General features: G+C 41.8%; 1 protein-coding gene and 1 long non-coding RNA gene across 19 annotated transcripts; one reads left to right on the forward strand and one right to left on the reverse strand.

Moving 5' to 3' along the window:
- Positions 1-3,485: 3,485 nt before the first annotated feature.
- On the reverse strand, positions 3,486-12,100 carry LOC125508665. Of its 18 annotated transcripts, none has more exons than XR_007283709.1 (8): positions 11,577-12,100; positions 11,385-11,491; positions 10,401-10,724; positions 10,107-10,219; positions 9,915-10,021; positions 8,057-9,254; positions 4,611-7,887; positions 3,486-4,050 (listed from the first exon to the last, which is right to left on the reverse strand). It is a non-coding gene; the product is annotated as an uncharacterized LOC125508665 (long non-coding RNA). The 18 variants fall into 18 exon arrangements; XR_007283704.1 differs by having other exon boundaries at positions 4,611-7,067; positions 7,301-7,385; positions 7,496-7,887; positions 9,915-10,724; positions 11,577-12,099; XR_007283705.1 differs by having other exon boundaries at positions 4,611-7,067; positions 7,301-7,388; positions 7,496-7,887; positions 9,915-10,724; positions 11,577-12,099.
- A 409-nt stretch (positions 12,101-12,509) lies between these two features.
- On the forward strand, positions 12,510-18,069 carry LOC125508664 (U3 small nucleolar ribonucleoprotein protein MPP10-like). The gene is made up of 12 exons (XM_048673428.1): positions 12,510-13,293; positions 13,602-13,660; positions 15,136-15,283; positions 15,353-15,463; positions 15,574-15,711; positions 15,871-15,939; positions 16,031-16,072; positions 16,177-16,245; positions 16,997-17,068; positions 17,155-17,208; positions 17,292-17,433; positions 17,733-18,069. The coding sequence occupies exons 1-12, from the start codon at positions 12,592-12,594 to the stop codon at positions 17,786-17,788; spliced, it is 1,662 nt and encodes a 553-aa protein (XP_048529385.1). The 5' UTR covers positions 12,510-12,591; the 3' UTR covers positions 17,789-18,069.
- Positions 18,070-18,444: the final 375 nt, after the last annotated feature.

Here is an 18,444-nt window from a genome sequence, read left to right on the forward strand (position 1 = left end):
TCGAGTGCTTCTTTGGAATCCCTTGCAAAACTTTTTAATTTCAGTGCATGCCTCAATTTTTATCCTCTGACGATTGTGATGTTTGAATAGGATCCATAATATATAGACAATGTGCTCATTTGTCGATGTCGTACAAGATGTATCGGCCGATGGATGCATAGGGAAGATAAATCTACAAGTGGAGCTATTAGAAACAACAATAAACCATATCTTGTTGGGTAAGGCAAAAACTAACCATATCTTGCTGTAGATAAATCTACATAAACTGCTCTACAACCGTCCATTTTGTAACATTGAGATCGGGCCACTTATGACCTCTGATAAACTCTGGACTACGCTCTGCAAGTTTCAGCCATTTCTTGAGTCCTAGTAAATATTTTATATATAAGAAATATTAGGGATCAAGCCAAACAAAACATGTGTTAAGATGAGTAAAAAAATAGATAGTTACTGTAGTAGCAAGGTCATTGCGTTTGACCCGAGAACCAAGTGAGTCCAATACTTGGATCTCACGTTTTCTGGCATTGGCGACTGCTAGATACCAATGGTAGCCTGGCATGTTAATCGGAATAAATAACTGGTGTAAATATCATACAAGTCACGGTCACAATTAGATATAAATTTTAATAAATAGTTATACATATGAATTAAATAAAAACAATCCATAATTATATGCATGGATAACGAGACAAAAACTAACCATATCTTGATGTAGATAAGTATTAACATGACGCACGATGCGACGATATTTTGATGGGTCTATGTCTCTTTCCCCGTCTTCTTTTATCTGCCAGATACAAACGTGCTAATAATGTGTACCTTTTCACCCGCTCTGTCTTATAGATGCTTGTGAGCAAGAATGCAATACATGTAAGCATTTATCACCTATAATCAACATTTAGATCATATTTATATTTTATGATATTATATCTTATTCATTTATTAATTACAAAGTTTGTGCAAATTGGTCTTACACCGTCATGTAAGAACATATCATCTTTCATAAGGCATTTCAAATCGTCGGTTGCTAACAAGGCATCTCCAATGTCCACGAACTGGGTATTCTTGGGGGCAGACTTGATTGATTCGATGACTGTAATATCTCTAGGGGTACAAACATAGTCTGGCGAATTCATAAAAAAATGAGCCAACTTAGTAAACAAAATGAGACAAATTAGTTGAATACAAAAGGCAATATCACAAAAAAATATTAATAATAATATTAAGAAATACCTTGTGGGATAACATGTAAATTAGCATCCTTTTTTGGTTTGTTATGAGATATAACCTCTTCGACATTATTATGTTGTGAATTTTCGTCCCCGAACCCTCAATGGGTTCTTTCCGTGCATCTCCAAAGTCCATATCCATGTCTCCTGTAATCTGAAAAAATAGCCCTTCTGTATTATCATCTATAAGATACATATAGAGAAAGGTTAGCTATATGCACCTCTTCTCGTCGTGTTTCAGTGTGGTCTGTCATCGTTGCATCAGTGCATATGTCAGAACCCATCAATTTAGATCTGTGCTGAAATATAATTAATATTTTTTACTGCATCATAAAATCATATATTATATATAATAAAACTAAATGTGAAACTAACACAACTGTTTTCTCCATAATAGAAAAAGCATTTGGTTATATTAGAAAAATATGCTGCTTTTATCATTTTACTAACACAACAATTCGGGGAAAACAACAAACTATAATGTTCATATATAAGTAAGTAGGCGTCTGGAATTGCTTAAATTATTTTAAATTAATTGGATAGGCTATGGGAATTTGTCAAACAAAAACTAAAACAAACAAACCAACATTAACCAAGTACATATGTTTTTTCTATGATTTTTGTTGTGATACCCTTAGTATATGTAATAAGCATAAAAATAATTATTTTTATGAACCATGTTTAATATATATATATATACAAATTTGTTTATTTTGTGAGGTATGTATACGGTAAATGTATATGTTATTTTATGAGGTATAAAAGATAATTACAAAAAAATCATCACAGCAATAATTACAACTATACCATGATGAAATATAAATGATATTTCCTACTGCATAATATAATTATATTTTTTAGACAATTCCATGAAGCTTTATTGATTCGTCACAATGTTTACATGGACGGACGGAAGATTCCCTGGATGCCCCGGCCAAACATGGCGGCCAGCTCCCAGGGTAAGTGTATGCTTCGCTAAATTGTGAGCTTCAAAGTTTGAGCTCCTACATTCATGAACAATATTACAGAAAGTAAAAGAGAAAGAATGGTTTATAATCTCTTGAACTATAGCCCCATAACTCGACAAATTTTTCTGAATGTCGTCAACCACCACCTTGCAGTCCGATGCCACATGAATTCTTTGGGCATAGAGATCATCGGCTAGATCCATAGCTTCTCTAACTGCCAATGCTTCAAGCGTTGTTGGGTCCGAAATATATCTGAAAACAATGGCAAAGGCACCCATATAGCCACCTTGTCGGTCCCTGCAGATAACTCCGATCGCCCCAAAACCACGGCGTGATACCGCCGCATCCACGTTCAGCTTTGCACATCCGTCCTCCGGCGGAATCCAGCGAGGTATGTGCTGCGGTATGGCATTAGTCCGAGCGGTTGGAGCTCTTTCATTGATCACCTGTAACTCTGATAAATAAGAGTTGATAAAACCTTGTACTGTATGTTGTGGCTGAAATATATCTTCATGAATGGCCTTTCTCCTTGCTCCCCAGATCGTCCATAGTGTCACCACCACCCGAACAAAATCATCATTGGCTAGTATTTCATGTAAGGCAAACAACCAATCCTTTGCACTTTCCTCCAAGTGGCCGCTCATAGTCTCGACTATATTATCAGGTGCGAGCGCCCACACGCTCCCTGCCATCGGACAAGAGAGTAGAGCATGCCGCCAAGTATCACGAGCCCCGCACAACAAACATGTCTCGGTCGTAGCCATATTCCGATTGTTAAGCAGAACCCCGCAGGGTATAGATTGTCTTGCGAGCCGCCAAACTATAATTATATATAATATATAATAAAAATAACATCACAACGTTGCTACGGGCTATAATTAATGCATATATATAAATAAGACAAATGATTATGATCGTCTCCAAGGTCGAAGCTCCTTTATCCCTCATACGCACAGACGTGTTCGAACATCAAACAGATGACCAACAGGCTCCCCCAAATTCAACTGTCTGGAAGTACATGCTCTTTACCATATATCCTCCCAATCTACAAGGAATAGTTCGTAATCCCACATAATAGAATAAAAAGGTTATATACCATCTATCCTCCCAATCTGCAGAACAATTAGAATTGATACACATCGTGCCAATTCAATTACTAAATCTCATCCCCGATTTTGTTGGCAATTTCGTTTCTCAAGAGAAATGCATTCATACAATTTTGTCCACTTTGGATTATTCCCTCTAAACAGAATGCCATTGACCTTTCTGCTTTGGTAAGCCCAGCAAGTTACACATAAAAAATGGAGTACTTATAGCATGAATGATTTATATACTATATTGATAAATTAGGACATTCGTTTGAACTTACAAGTATCATTTTAAAACACATTACTACAGAATTCACTTCAAACTTTCATCTCTCATGCTATTAGACCAAAGAAGCATCCCCATTTAAATAGACCTTGTGCCTGCGCAAGCACTTGCAGTAATGTCGGCTCCTGACCAGAGTTAAAATAGCTTCCCATTAACAATAATTCTTTGTGGCCATGATACCCTAAGCCTGCTATGATTCCTTTCCAGAGCTATATTTAATCAGACCATTGAACAACAAAGTTGGTTCAAATAGACATAGTTTGTGCAAGTGAAGAATGCAACAAATCACTCATCAATCTATGGCTCAAACAGAAGTCAGTTCAGATGCAACCAAATGCCGCAAAATCTTCAATGTATGCAAGAGTGCCAACAAAAGCCAGTTCATCTTGTTGTTCCCAATCCATACTGGTTGTTCCCTTCATGCTTTGGTGGTTCCTATGATTCATGTTCATCAGTCTGTAGGGCATTCCCACATGCACCTGTGATGTCAAGCACCAGTCAAGAAATGAACAAGCTAACAAAAACTATACTAAACGGAGGCCAACAAAGATATGTTGAAAGAAAGGTCCAATAGTTGAGCACTATTTTCATATTACAAGTTTGGCAATATCAATTTCAATATCTACATCAAACAAAGCCTTTTAAGAAAAATAAATCATATCAACGGATTTAATATGGAGGGAGGATTCTAGATAGTTGGTCTCACTGAAAATAGAGGTGAGGGGCTGTGCTTTATACTGAAGCGATAGTAAAACAAAGACCGTCAGACTATTATAATGTAAGGCATGCACTGACACGTCATTGGTGTTGTAGCCCTTCACCGTATGTGTGATTTCAGATTTATATGTGTTTGATAGAAGAAAGATGATTGACTGAAATGCAATACAACCATCAGGTTGGGCATTGTTTATGCATTGGAAGGTAACTACAACGGCAAATAAAAATTAAGGACGAGTAAACAAAAATAAAAATAAACTCTAGCCGTTATTGCCCAATTAGAACCGTTGGATAATGTACAACTCTCATATTTTCAACATACCTTGAGTAACGGTAGAGAGAAGATGGCCACATGTCAGTTCTGAATGAGAACAGAATGCAAAACGTTATTTTTCAACTGGCTGATTTTCTGGCTGTTTAAACCGCTCGGGACGCACAACACGTGTCCGGCCCCACGCACCACTTCCTTCCCTTATCTCCCGAAGTCGCTCGTCCTCTGTTCGTCTTGCTCCCCGCTCGTCCTCTATTCGTCTTCCTCCCCCAATCCCAATCCCTTGAACGCTCTCTTTCTCTCCACCACCCCATCTTCCATCTCACCTTCTTCTCCAACGCCTCCCATGCTAGCCATATGTGCCCCTCCACGCGTGCTACCCCCCCTGCTGCAATCCATGGTGTCTCCGCCATTGATGCAAGCAGAGGAGAGCTGCACAACACCAAGCTCCGCTGTAGCAGCACCTGAGCTCTGGCGCGGCCGGTGTTGCCCTGCGGTTGCCGTTGCAAGCACGTCAGATGGAACGCCGCCGGTGCTACCGGGAGGGGTGCTGCAACCGATGGATCTCATCGGCGGTGGCGGATGCTTCCAATGCAGCGCGTGTGTTGTTGCGTCCTCGCAGATCTCGGAGGGCGGCAGAGCTGCAGTACACCACACCGGTGGGTGGCGGAGCTGCTGTTGCGATGGGGCATCTCTCCTCAACTCCGGCTGCTGTGGAGCTTCATCACGACACCGGTGCTGCCATGAGCGTCACTCATACGCTGCATTGGAGCTTCACCGGAGCCGACGGTGCTGCACTGGAGTCTCGCCGGACACGTCATGGCTATAGTGGAGCTCGTCCAGAGTTGCAATGGAGCTTCGCCGGAGCGTCGGTGCTGTGTTGGAGCTCCGCCGGGGCTGCAATGGAGCTCGCAGGACGTCGTCGGTGCTGCGTTCAAGAACCGCGCGGGGTAGCAATGGCGTTGTGAAGCTGCCGCGATGCGCTGCTGTCGTGGCGTTGTTGTGATCCAACGGCCCCAGGACACGGATCTGACGGTTGAACAGGCGGATGATTTCCTAAGAAATCATCTAGCTGATTCGTAGCAGCGGCCGAACAGAATTGCATGCCCTATAGAAAGAATAGCAGGATGGGAAGTTTATGGCCCAAAATGATCGAAGAATATTTTGTACAATCTTACAACTCTAGGATTAAGATGAAGTAGAAAATATAGAGAAACATAACCACTATGAAGAAAACAATGTTATCATTTTTTAACCAACCAGTGTACTCATCGAATTCAAGGGGCACGTGAACAGTACCAAATCATGATGGTTGTGCAAATTTTCCACTAACATTACTTCTAGAAGTACATGAATCAGTAACGTGTAAATATATTTTTTTCACTCAGCTTGGAATCGGCAAACCAAAAGAATCTACAGGTTTTCTTCTTTAGCCTTTTGGCCAAGTGTTGTCATTTTTGACAGATTTTTGCGATGCCTATTTTTGAGATCCTCAATTACTACCATTTACATTGGATCTTGACTGTTGAACTTCTAGGTAGTATGTATCAGTTCGCATAATCAGGCAAACACAAAGCTCTAAAAGTAACATATCCTTTCTTAGTAGCACCAAAATTCTGTCATTTATCTCTAAAATTCTCAAGGAAATATTTTCTCCTAAAGCCTAACTCGTGATGAATTTCAGACAGCAAGTATGCAGTTGCAGACACAAAGGGCACATGCAGTTGACCATGAGGTTCTTGAAGGCAATTCATCTAACGCTTGGTGCACACCCAAGAAATTTACAGGACAACAATACTCACAGTTTGGAGAAATGAGGTGAGGTCTTTTGGCTGGAATGTAAATGGTAGTACCCATCTTTACATCCTTGCGCTAGTGTGTGGGTCGCTACTGATGCCCCATGCGATGTCACATGATGTGGCGAATGATCGAACCAAAAAGTACTGGTTTGAGAAAGATAGTTGACCTAGGCAGGTGTTTGAGTCTGGTTATTAGTCGATGATGTAGGTCCTGGGGACTCTTGGTCATATGTTTCGCCAGCGATCAGTGTCTCTTTCTTTGAGAACAAACTCCAATCCGCAGAACAAGCATCAAGCAAATGATCAACAAAAGGAAAATGTATCCAACTATGTACGCTTACATATCTCCACATGCTCAATCTGCTTTTTATGATGTTCATGGTATATGAAATGATTAAATGTCCTTATTCACCCTTAGATATATATTTGCCAAATCATGAAGTCCAGTAGCTGCCCTCAAACTCTGTAAGGATCAGGCACATGCTAAGGTATGCAGCCCACGTTAGGCTGTGACGGGAAGGATTACAGGGACTTTTTTTCCAACAAGAAAATGAAAAGATCTATTTATTCACAAAAATATAAGTGAGCATCTGATTCAAGGAAAAATACTCCTAAGGCAAGTATAACAGTTCATGATACTCACCTAGCATTCACAAATAGAGATTGGCCATGCCTTCACTGCCTGATGAGGTTGTCAATTTTATTTTTCCTTGTTCGGAAAAGATAATGAAGATTAAAATGATGGGTCTAGTATGTCACTTCAGCAATAGGATGCAGTCACCATATTTTAGTTAGATGAACACAGATTAATGCCAAACGTTTTCATTAGTAGAATATAATGGAACAATTCCATTCTCAAAATGTTGGAACATAATGCATCAAGTCCAATGAGATACACTACCAGAAAGAAATGATTATAATTCCCTAAACACATAACCATACCGTTAAACAACTATCTTCTTCTCCTTTACCGCCCCTGTTGATGGGGCATCTGGCTCACAATCCAGCCTCCACCCCCACTCAAGGTCTTCTGATCGAGATATGGAAGAGTCAATTAAAAGATGAAATTTGAATTTAAGATGATTTCAATTCTGCAATGAAGACAAGGCTAATTAATTTATAGTGTGTCGGCCCTACCAAGATTAACCGTAGGAAGCGCCTCTAGAACCAGAATGAGCAGCTCACATTCACTATGTTGAGTAGCTGCATGAGCTGCTCATTCTAGTCCTGGAGGTGCTTCCTATGGTTTTAATTGTAGTCTCAGATCTCTGTATTAGCTGTGTTTTCCAAACACCTTTGGCTTCAATAGCAGCAATGTGCTCTTCTGCATCATCATATGAAGAGGACTCCAGATATGGATGCACGGGTAGATTCACTATCATGAAGTAGCATAGGAGTGCTAAAAAGACTGACTCAGACCTTTCTACCGCCATATATTTCCCGGCGTTATTCAGCCTTCGGTAATCATAATTCTGTTAGCATGGTATCAAGTATCATACTGCAAGGCATCCTCACTACTGCTGGAGAAGCTGCAGTTTTCAACAGCATGTAAAGTGGCATTAGGGGTATACCTTAGACTCAAAACTTATAACCTGTTTATACTGATCAAAGGAATAAACAACCTATCAATTAAATCAAAATCACATGACATGGCGAATGATCAAACCAAAAAATATTGGTTTGAGAAAGATAGCTGACCTGGGCAGGTGTTTGAGGCTGGTTATTAGTCGATGATGTAGGTCCTGGGGACTCTTGGTCATATGTTTCGCTAGCGATCAGTGTCTCCTTCTTTGAGAACAAACTCCAATCCGCAGAACAAGCATGAAGCAAATGATCAACAAAAGGAAAATGTATCAAATATGCACACTTAAATATCTCCACATGCTCAATCTGTTTTTTATGATGTTCATGGTATATGAAATGATTAAATGTCCTTATTCACCCTTAAATATATATTTGCCAAATCATGAAGTCTAGTAGCTGCCCTCAAACTCTGTAAGGATCAGGCACATGCTAAGGCATGCAGCCCACATTAGGCTGTGGTGGGAAAGATTACAGGGACTTTTTTCCCAACAAGAAAATGAAAAGATTTATTTATTCACAGAAATATAAGTGAGAATCTGATTGAAGGAAAAATACTCGTAAGGCAAGTATAACAGTTCATGATGCTCACCTAGCATGCACAAAACAGAGACTGGCCATGCAATCTTCACTGCCTGATGAGGTTATCAATTTTATTTTCCCTTGTTCGGTGAAGATAATGAAGATTAAAATGATGGGTCTGCTATGTCACTTCAGCAAAGTAACATGTAAAAATACAGTACAACACTCATTTTAGCTTTCCACAATATTGGCAAATATCACTTTTAGCCATAGGGTGGAGTCACCATATTTTAGTTAGATGAACACAGATTAATGCCAAACGTTTTCATTAGTACCATATAATGGAACAATTCCATTCTCATAATGTTAGAACATAATGCATCAAGTCCAATGAGATACACTACCAGAAACAAATGATTATAATTCCCTAAAGAAGTGTGTACATAGAAATTATAGCCAGACAACTTACTGTAAGCATGGGCTCCCACATGGCAAAATCATTATTCCGTTCTGATAAGACCAGCAAAATATCATAGACAGATACCAAGAAAACGCCAGAGCGACAGAAAATATTGATCAATTATTGGTTACTGGCAAGACAAAAGGTAGAAGGAACCATAGTATAAGTAAAAAGGGAACCGCAATTTAAGTACAATGGAACCATATGAGTATATGAATGCAGTTAAGGGGGAGTTTGTGTCGTATCCATAATGCTCGTTCGCGGTGGTTGACTTGCCAGATCAGGTGGACCGATTATCCCAATCACCATGAAATCATTGTTCTCCATCAAATACTTCAAAAAAGGAAGAAGTAAAAAACACGAGTTCAATTTTTCATGCATGCCATTTAGCAACCAGTAATTCTAAGTTTTAGTTGTAACGTAAACGTATAGGACGCAAGTATCAATAGCCGGATTGTATATATGTCAAGAACAACTGTGTGCAATACAAGGTATAGCTCCACAAATAATTCTAGTGTACACTATACATATATAGGTTAAGAACTACTGTGTACTGACCAGCCCTTCTGAAATCCCTGGTCCTATGTGATAACATACACGAAAAATCCTGCTAACCTGGAAGGTTGTGGGCACTGCTGAACCAAATGTTGAATTCAGAGAGAAGGAAGCAACAAACGACTCCATTAAATATATCCAGGGAGAATACTTCAGAAAATTAACGAATCCATATGCTTAATGCTGAATGAGACATCAATGTGTGCACTGGCTCAGATCAATCGTAATCACAACATCCCTCCAGTAGTATGTACATTTGCTAAGTTTTTGTAGTGACAGAGAATAATAGCATGACATACGTACATTCAAAACTCGACCAGTTTCCATTGCTATCATGCCCAAGGGAATTGTCACAGATCTACTGATCCTAAGTTACTTTGATCCCAGCATTATCAACGTAGCAGACACAAGCAAAATGGTAGATTCTGATTTTCCCACCTGGGTGCATCCATCTTGCCCGTCGATAGGAGGAGAGCTCTTCCTTCTGCCCTGAAAACGTCGATCCCTGGAGGAAGGACTTCCATCCACGTCCTCACCAAAGGGACCTGTAAAAGCACAAAAACACAAGCGGGAAACAACGCAAGACCAAAGGAAACATCAATTTCCACCGCTCACATCAACTTTTCTTACCATCTCATCGGTTGCGGAAGGAAAGCCTCGCGGCCCGTGCCGCGGCCGCGGACACTCCCTGCCCCGGCGACGATGGCGGACGACGAGTCAGGGGCCCCGACCAGGTAGGCGTGCTGGATGAGGTCGATGCCGGCAGGTGGGGCGGAGGGGCAGCAACGGAGGAGGAAGAGGTGGATCCGCGACGACAGCAATGGATCCACGAAGAAGTGTGTACAATGAGATACACTACTAGAAACAAATGATTATAATTCCCTAAAGAAGTGTGTACATAGAAATTATAGCCAGACAACTTACTGTAAGCATGGGCTCCCACATGGCAAAATCATTATTCCGTTCTGATAAGACCAGCAAAATATCATAGACAGATACCAAGAAAACGCCAGAGCGGCAGAAAATATTGATCAATTATTGGTTACTGGCAAGACAAAAGGTAGAAGGAACCATAGTATAAGTAAAAAGGGAACCGCAATTTAAGTACAATGGAACCATATGAGTATATGAATGCAGTTAAGGGGGAGCTTGTGTCGTATCCATAATGCTCGTTCGCGGTGGTTGACTTGCCAGACCAGGTGGACCGATTATCCCAATCACCATGAAATCATTGTTCTCCATCAAATACTTCAAAAAAGGAAAAAGTAAAAAACACGAGTTCAATTTTTCATGCATGCCATTTAGCAACCAGTAATTCTAAGTTTTAGTTGTAACGTAAACGTATAGGACGCAAGTATCAATAGCCGGATTGTATATATGTCAAGAACAACTGTGTGCAATACAAGGTATAGCTCCACAAATAATTCTAGTGTACACTATACATATATAGGTTAAGAACTACTGTGTACTGACCAGCCCTTCTGAAATCCCTGGTCCTATGTGATAACATACACGAAAAATCCTGCTAACCTGGAAGGTTGTGGGCACTGCTGAACCAAATGTTGAATTCAGAGAGAAGGAAGCAACAAACGACTCCATTAAATATATCCAGGGAGAATACTTCAGAAAATTAACGAATCCATATGCTTAATGCTGAATGACACATCAATGTGTGCACTGGCTCAGATCAATCGTAATCACAACATCCCTTCAGTAGTATGTACATTTGCTAAGTTTTTGTAGTGACAGAGAATAATAGCATGACATACGTACATTCAAAACCCGACCAGTTTTCATTGCTATCATGCCCAAGGGAATTGTCACAGATCTACTGATCTTAAGTTACTTTGATCCCAGCATTATCAACGTAGCAGACACAAGCAAAACGGTAGATTTTGATTTTCCCACCTGGGTGCATCCATCTTGCCCGTCGATAGGAGGAGAGCTCTTCCTTCTGCCCTGAAAACGTCGATCCCTGGAGGAAGGACTTCCATCCACGTCCTCACCAAAGGGACCTGTAAAAGCACAAAAACACAAGCGGGAAACAACTCAAGACCAAAGGAAACATCAATTTCCACCGCTCACATCAACTTTTCTTACCATCTCATCGGTTGCAGAAGGAAAGCCTCGCGGCCCGTGCCGCGGCCGCGGACACTCCCTGCCCCGGCGACGATGGCGGACGACGAGTCAGGGGCCCCGACCAGGTAGGCGTGCTGGATGAGGTCGATGCCGGCAGGTGGGGCGGAGGGGCAGCAACGGAGGAGGAAGAGGTGGATCCGCGACGACAGCAATGGATCCACGAAGGCGGAGGCGTCCGAGGGGTTCCGCGGCGACGGCGGCGGCGGATCCACGATGGCAGCGATGGATCCAAGAAGGCGGACGTGCGCGTCCAGATGGGGATCTATGGATCGGCTTTCGGCTCCAGAAGGGCGGCGGGTTCGTTGTGCGAGTGGGGCGCCTTTGATGTGAGACTGAGGGCGGCGGCGAAGGGATGAAGGGCGGCGGCGGCGAAGGGATGAAGGCGGCGACGAACGAGGGAAGGGAGTCTAGCATGCGAGTCGTTCTCGCTCGAGGGCATGTGACGTCGCTCGTGCGTGTGGGTTTTTTTTCGTTGGTTATTTTTCGTAGGTTCTTTTATCGCTGGTTAATTTTTGTAGATTTTTTTTCGTCGCTTGTCTCGGGCGCGATCGGTGCTTACGACCTGAAGAGCGCGGGGGCTGGTGGAGGACTCGGTACGTGGTTTTGTCGGTTCGTGGCGGGTCAGCGGGAGGTGGGAGCAAGTATCAAAGAAGTATCAAAAAAGACCGGGTGAGGTGGGACGAAAATAAAACCCGGAACGCGGACTACCAACTGAGACATTAGGAGTAGAGATTTTCAAAAGATGGCCATTTTGTGCTGAAATTTGGCCAAAGGGCCAGTTTTGTGATTTTTCACGCGGCCGTTGGAGGGTGAATTTTACATTTGGAGTGGAGTTTGAGGACCAAATCGTATAAAGGACATCGCCGCCTGCGGCTCAACGAGTTAAAACCCTAAAACCCAAACCTGCTCCTCCTGTCTTTCCCAGCGTCGCCTCCACATACTCCAGTCAACCAATTCGCTCCCGGCCACCACGGCAATGGCCATGGATTTGGACGAGCCGCTTGCCGCGGAGAAGGGCGAGGTGGCGCTGCAGCAGCTGCGGCGCGCCGACCCGTCCGTCTACCTCTCCCCGTCCGCCGACCTCGCCGCCGCCGCCCGGGCGGCTCTGAAGCACTTCCACTCCTCGCTCGCCGTCGTCTCCCCCGTGCAGCCGCCCCCGCTCCCCAACCTCCTCGCCGGCCCCAACTTCGACGCCGAGCAGATTTGGTCCCAGAGCGAGCTGCTCTCCCGCCCCCTCCTCCCCCACCTCCACCGCCAGCTCCGCCGCCTCGAGCACCAACCGCCTGCGCAGCCGTCGGCTACTCCTCCGCCGTCCAAGACCGCTGAAGCCGAGGAGGGCCCGTCAGACGAGGAGGAGGATGGAGAGGGTGACGAATCGGAGGAGGAGGAGGATGAGGGTGGCCTGGAGGACACGGATGACGAGTTGGAATCGGGGGAGGGGGAGGATGAAGAAACGGAGGAGCTAGGGGCGAAGGCAGGGAACGGGGTGGAGGACAGGTTTCTGAAGATGAAGGACCTGGAAAAGTTTATGGAGGAGGGGGAGGAGCTGGAGTACGGTGGGGGTTCCAAGGGAGGAGAGAAGAAGAAGGCTAGTGTAAACTTGATGGAGGACGATAGTGATGAGGAGGATGTGGATGAAGATGACGGGGGTGATGATGAAGATGATGACGATTTGGATGTAAGTAATTTGTACTCACACACTCTCTTTATATACATGGAATGATTGTTAGCTCTGATAGAATCTAAGATGTAGAACCATAAGTAATTCATTAAGGGAAGCCAAAATTTCTTATGGATGTGCAATATAAATGACTTAACAGCTAGTGCTAGTTCATGAAATGCATTGCACACATATGTTTATAGCTACTGCATAGACCAATGTGCTCCTTTTGACAGTTATAGTGTTAGATACCACACTTTATTGATGAAGGACATTAACCTGAATTCCTTTCTTCTTAATTTGATTGGTGGCACTATTAACTGTAGTTGGAAGATTTTGAGTCTGATGATGAAGAGGGTGCGGGGAAATCCGGCGGAGATATAAGGTAAGCATTTTATGCTAATCTCAAGTATGCGATTGTGGTGATTGTGAAAATGTGAATCAATTTGTATTATGTGCTCCTTATATCTGTTAAAGTGTGCCACAGCACAGTTCATCGATCATGTGAAGATATGACAATAGTAGCCATGTAGGATTTTAAAATTGCTTGAACAATACTTCACAACTCTTTCCCAACTTGTAACACATAGAAAATAAATTGATCTATGAAAAAAATCAAAGGGTGGATAATTGGGAATTTCTTATGCATGATATTTATGCATGTTCTAGAAATTCCACACTGTTAATATACAAGATATCACTACATGAGACTTTCCTTTCTTTAGGTGAATAGAAGGGAAGGGAGCCTTCCTTTCATTGACATAGGGGAGAAATTAAGTATTAATACTTGTGTGGAGATGGACTCAATTATAGTAGAAAAGTAAATAATGAAAAAGAGCCCCGTTTGTACATAATTTGTTGATGAGAGGGAAAAAAACTAGCCTATGAAAAATAGATTTAATGTACAGAAGCTTGCTGCCACCTGTACTGGAGATTTGAAGTAGTAATTTACCTTTGTGGGGTTGCAGTGAAACAAGTCTGAAAAGAACAGAAAAGCATGATTTTGCGTACCACCTAACATAGAAATTAACCAATGAAAAAGTTAGATTTCATACAGAACAACTTTCGTGCCACCTTTACCAAGACAGGGAAAAGGCTATTATCCAATTGCCAACCACCTCCATGAGGGTTCAACAAAAAAAATTCACAGAAAAAGGTGTCACTACTCACTTCTACATAACATAGCAAGTTGATTTTACTGGAGAGATAACCAAGTCGTACAACTTATTTGCTGGTGCAAATGTCCCTGTTGGACAGTCGTAAGCACCCATCTTTTGTAGTGCATGCATTACAGTCCTTTCCTATCCCACCTACATTTGCCCAGTAAAACCTCTACAATCCGGACATGTTCTTTTAATGCCGAGCACATGTGCTCCCTTTTAAGTGTGTGTTTGAAGCTTCAAAAATTCAAAACGGATCTTACATGTACATGTCAGAGCGCACTATGTATCTTCAATGTTTTGTGAAGGCACCACTTGATTTGTGATCTGCACTAAAACGACGACGACAACAACAAAGCCTTTAGTACCAAACAATGTGGGGGGTAGGCTAACTAAAACGACAAGAACGAGAGGCTAAAAAGCAGCTTTATCTGCTCTATTTTTTTGTTGCACAGGCCGCAGAAATGAACCAAGTTTCCTCTCATGCTTCCAAATGTTTTAAACAATTCATGCGCATCGATATTGATTATTCTGTGCACTTGAAACAGTCTGAAGCTTGAGAAATAAAAGAAAATGCAGAATTGAAACTTGAGGTTATTCTATAATCTTCCTTAGGCTGTAGAATAATGTTATATATCATGCATTTTGGTTGCCATGAATTTTGTGTTGTGCTTTTAACCAGCTAAGAGTGTCTTTTCAGGTATGAGGATTTTTTTGAGGAAAGCTGTAAGCAACAAGTCAAGAAGAGAAATGGTTTCACAAAGAAAGTCCACTTCAAGGATGAATTGCATGAAATGGAAGTGGATAACATTGAGAAGGATGATGTAAATGATGGTCCAGCATTAGAGGTACTCATTTCAGTTGAAATAAGTAATGCACATATACTTGTTTATCAACATGCTTTCCCTTCTATGCAGGATGAACAAGGTCTTTCAACTCATGAAAAGGGGCTCTTGAAGATGCGTAACCAAATAGACATAATGGAGAAAGCTAGTCTTGAACCCAGTAAATGGATCATGCAGGGAGAGGTAGCTGATAGCATGTTTTGGAAATGAGACATATTTCTGACTCACAATATTGTGCTAGTAATAGTTAATTACCATTGCAATTGTGTTTTTTAAACGAGTTCCTTTTGTAGGTTGATGCTTCCAGGAGGCCCAAAAATAGTGCCCTGGAAGTGGATCTTGATTTTGAGCATAATGTAAGACCTGCCCCAGTAATCACGGAGGAAGTCACAGCTTCTCTCGAGGAGATGATCAAGAAAAGAATTGCGGAGGTAATATTTTTCTGGATATGTCACTATGTTCGTAACTGGGTCAACACTCAACAGTAGTATACCGGGAAATAGTAGAGTGAAATTGTGAGGAGTTCTTTGGTTATTTCGTTTTGTGACTCTGCTAGTAATATTGAGATAGCTTCTCTTGTTTCCTGACAGGGTCATTTTGATGATGTTGAAAAGCCTTCAACCTTGCCGTATAAAGCTCCAAAGCAGCAAATGGAGATGGTATGGTTTTGATCGGTTGCAATAACTAGAATTCTTTCATGATAACAGTATGATAATTGTGTGATTCACTATTGTTGCTATATTTCAACAGGATGAAAACAAGAGCAAAAAGGGTCTTGCCGAACATTATGAGGTCTGTATTGTCTTACTATGATCTTATTTTAAATCCAAACGAGTTGGTAGATAGGATCAGTTTTAGTATAGTTCATCCACTAACTGATTCTTTTGCTCTTCCAGGATGAGTTTAAGGAAAAAACTGGCATTGCACCTGCCACACTTGCTATTTCAGATGAACTGAAGAATGAGGTGAGCAATCAATTGTTTTTACTAGAAAACCTGAGTGACGTTGGATTTACCTATCATGATTACAGTTTTATTCTGCTCTTGTTGGTCTTAATTGTTGTGCAACATCTGATACATCATTTGTGTTGGATTGAAAGATAATGTCCGCTAAAGAGCAAATCTTGCATTGTCTTGTTAGTAAAGGCATGCCAGATGTTATTATATCCATCTAAATTAGCAAGTTTTCATGTTCCCTGCTTGTCCTGGTGACTGTAGTGTCAATATATTCATCATCACTTTTTCGTGGTGCACAAGATGCTTGTCATAGTACGAAGTACTCCCTCTGTCCGATAATATAAGAGCGTTTTTGACACTAGTGTAGGGAGTACAATTTTAATACCGATGCTCAGTGATGGTTTATTGCCATGCGATGTATATGAAGTTCGCTATTGGAATTTCCGGTGTTAGAAAAATACTCCATTTTGTAATGAATGAGAAGAAATGGATTGCTTCAGTCACTATATGCGTTACGTTAAGCATACATATTGCGTAGGTCACACTTGATACTTTACAGTTATCTTTTTTTTTGAAGTGCCCTTACTACATTGGCCAACTTGATTTTATGCTTCTGTTTCCTGCAATCTTTCCACCGGTGCTATGTGCATATGTTCTCCTTGTCTTTATTATGATATCAACTATCAGTCTGGCTATGTGGATATTTTTGTGTTACCAAAGTGATACTTCCTGATTCTGACTAACTTCTTATTCAACTCAGGCAAATGATTTATTTAAGAGGATATGCTTGAAGTTGGATGCGCTCTCTCATTTCCACTTTGCCCCAAAGCCGGTATGTGATAGCTCTCTATTAGACAGCAGCGTATAATACCTAAAGTTTGCAATTTTTGGTAAGAAGGACAAGTGTTGTCTTTTCAGGTCATTGAGGATATGTCTATACAAGTTAATGTACCTGCTCTAGCAATGGAAGAGGTACCACAATCATTGTTTTTCTCTCGTGAAGTTATTCTATTTGAGTATTTCATTCATGTAACGACTTGTCTTCCTCCTTGCAGGTTGCACCTGTAGCTGTTTCAGATGCCGCAATGCTCGCTCCCGAAGAAGTTTTTGAAGGGAAAGGGGATATTAAAGAAGACGCGGAGCTTACACAAGCTGAGCGCAAAAGAAGAAGAGCCAACAAGAAGAGGAGATATGCAGGTATTTTTTTCTCTATTAGGTCTTTGGGGGTTTCACTCGCCTCGATGGCTTTCAAAAAGTCCTCCCAAGAAACAATGAATCCTGCTCTCTACTTCATCACCAGAGTAATTCATGGTTGTATTCAGTTGTATTACTCCCTCCGTTCCTAAATATATGACGTTTTGGTAGTTCTTGAACTACCAAAACGCCATATTTAGGAACGGAGGGAGCAGTATATTGGAAGATTTGGAGTAGCGCAATCGCACACATAGACTGAATTGTGTTGGCAACATGACAAAACCTGCTACTTTGCCATGCAGAATCACACAAGGAGAGGCCAGCCAAGCTGCGGAAAGAGAACTCATCAAATATATAGGAAGCTGCTGCTTACATGCTATGTATTTCGAATCTTTGGGGTTAGTTGGAGGGAGGACCGCCACCAACAGTGTAATGCCTTTCGTGATCTGATGCCTGGCCTGCAATTTCAAGGCTCTGATGTAGCCAGTTTTCGAGCTTTCATGCAGTGTAAAAGCATTTCCGTTTAGAATTTTTCATAGGGGAGTGAGTGTTGTCTTCTCGAGTAGCGGGGTTAGCAGTGCTGGAAAAAATGGAATTGAACTCTTGCGAGTAAAAACGGCATGCACTATATTGGTTCAATGCATCGGTGTGTACTTCCGGCACTCGAAGCCGAATTCAACCCAGAAACTGAGCAAGGTGGTACACAGTTTGACCATATTCGAATACAGTTTGACCATGTTGTACCTCCATAGTTAAAATTTTGAGATTGACTATTGAGCGCGGGAGCATCATCATCATAGTTTTTTTTGTTTTTTTTTTGCTGGGGAATCATCATCATCATTATTGTAAGTTTGCAACCATTTGCTTAGTTCAACTCCAACGGACGCTCATTTTTTTCCGTTTGGATAGTGGCGTCCGGCCGTTTTCCTAGATGCGCTAACCGTTGGGCGCATCTAATCCAGCATGGCTGCCTGGAGCCTCTATGTATACTTTTTTTGGGCCATCGGAATACAT

Source organism: Triticum urartu, chromosome 5 (assembly GCF_003073215.2).
Source record: "Triticum urartu cultivar G1812 chromosome 5, Tu2.1, whole genome shotgun sequence".
Classification (NCBI taxonomy): domain Eukaryota; kingdom Viridiplantae; phylum Streptophyta; class Magnoliopsida; order Poales; family Poaceae; genus Triticum; species Triticum urartu.

Coding starts and splice junctions, on each gene's coding strand:
- LOC125508664 (XM_048673428.1), top strand. CDS start 12,592: ATGGCCATGGATTTGGACGAGCCGCTTGCCGCGGAGAAGGGCGAGGTG. Junction 13,294..13,601: donor AAGATGATGACGATTTGGAT/GTAAGTAATTTG, acceptor TATTAACTGTAG/TTGGAAGATTTTGAGTCTGA. Junction 17,209..17,291: donor CTGCTCTAGCAATGGAAGAG/GTACCACAATCA, acceptor TCCTCCTTGCAG/GTTGCACCTGTAGCTGTTTC.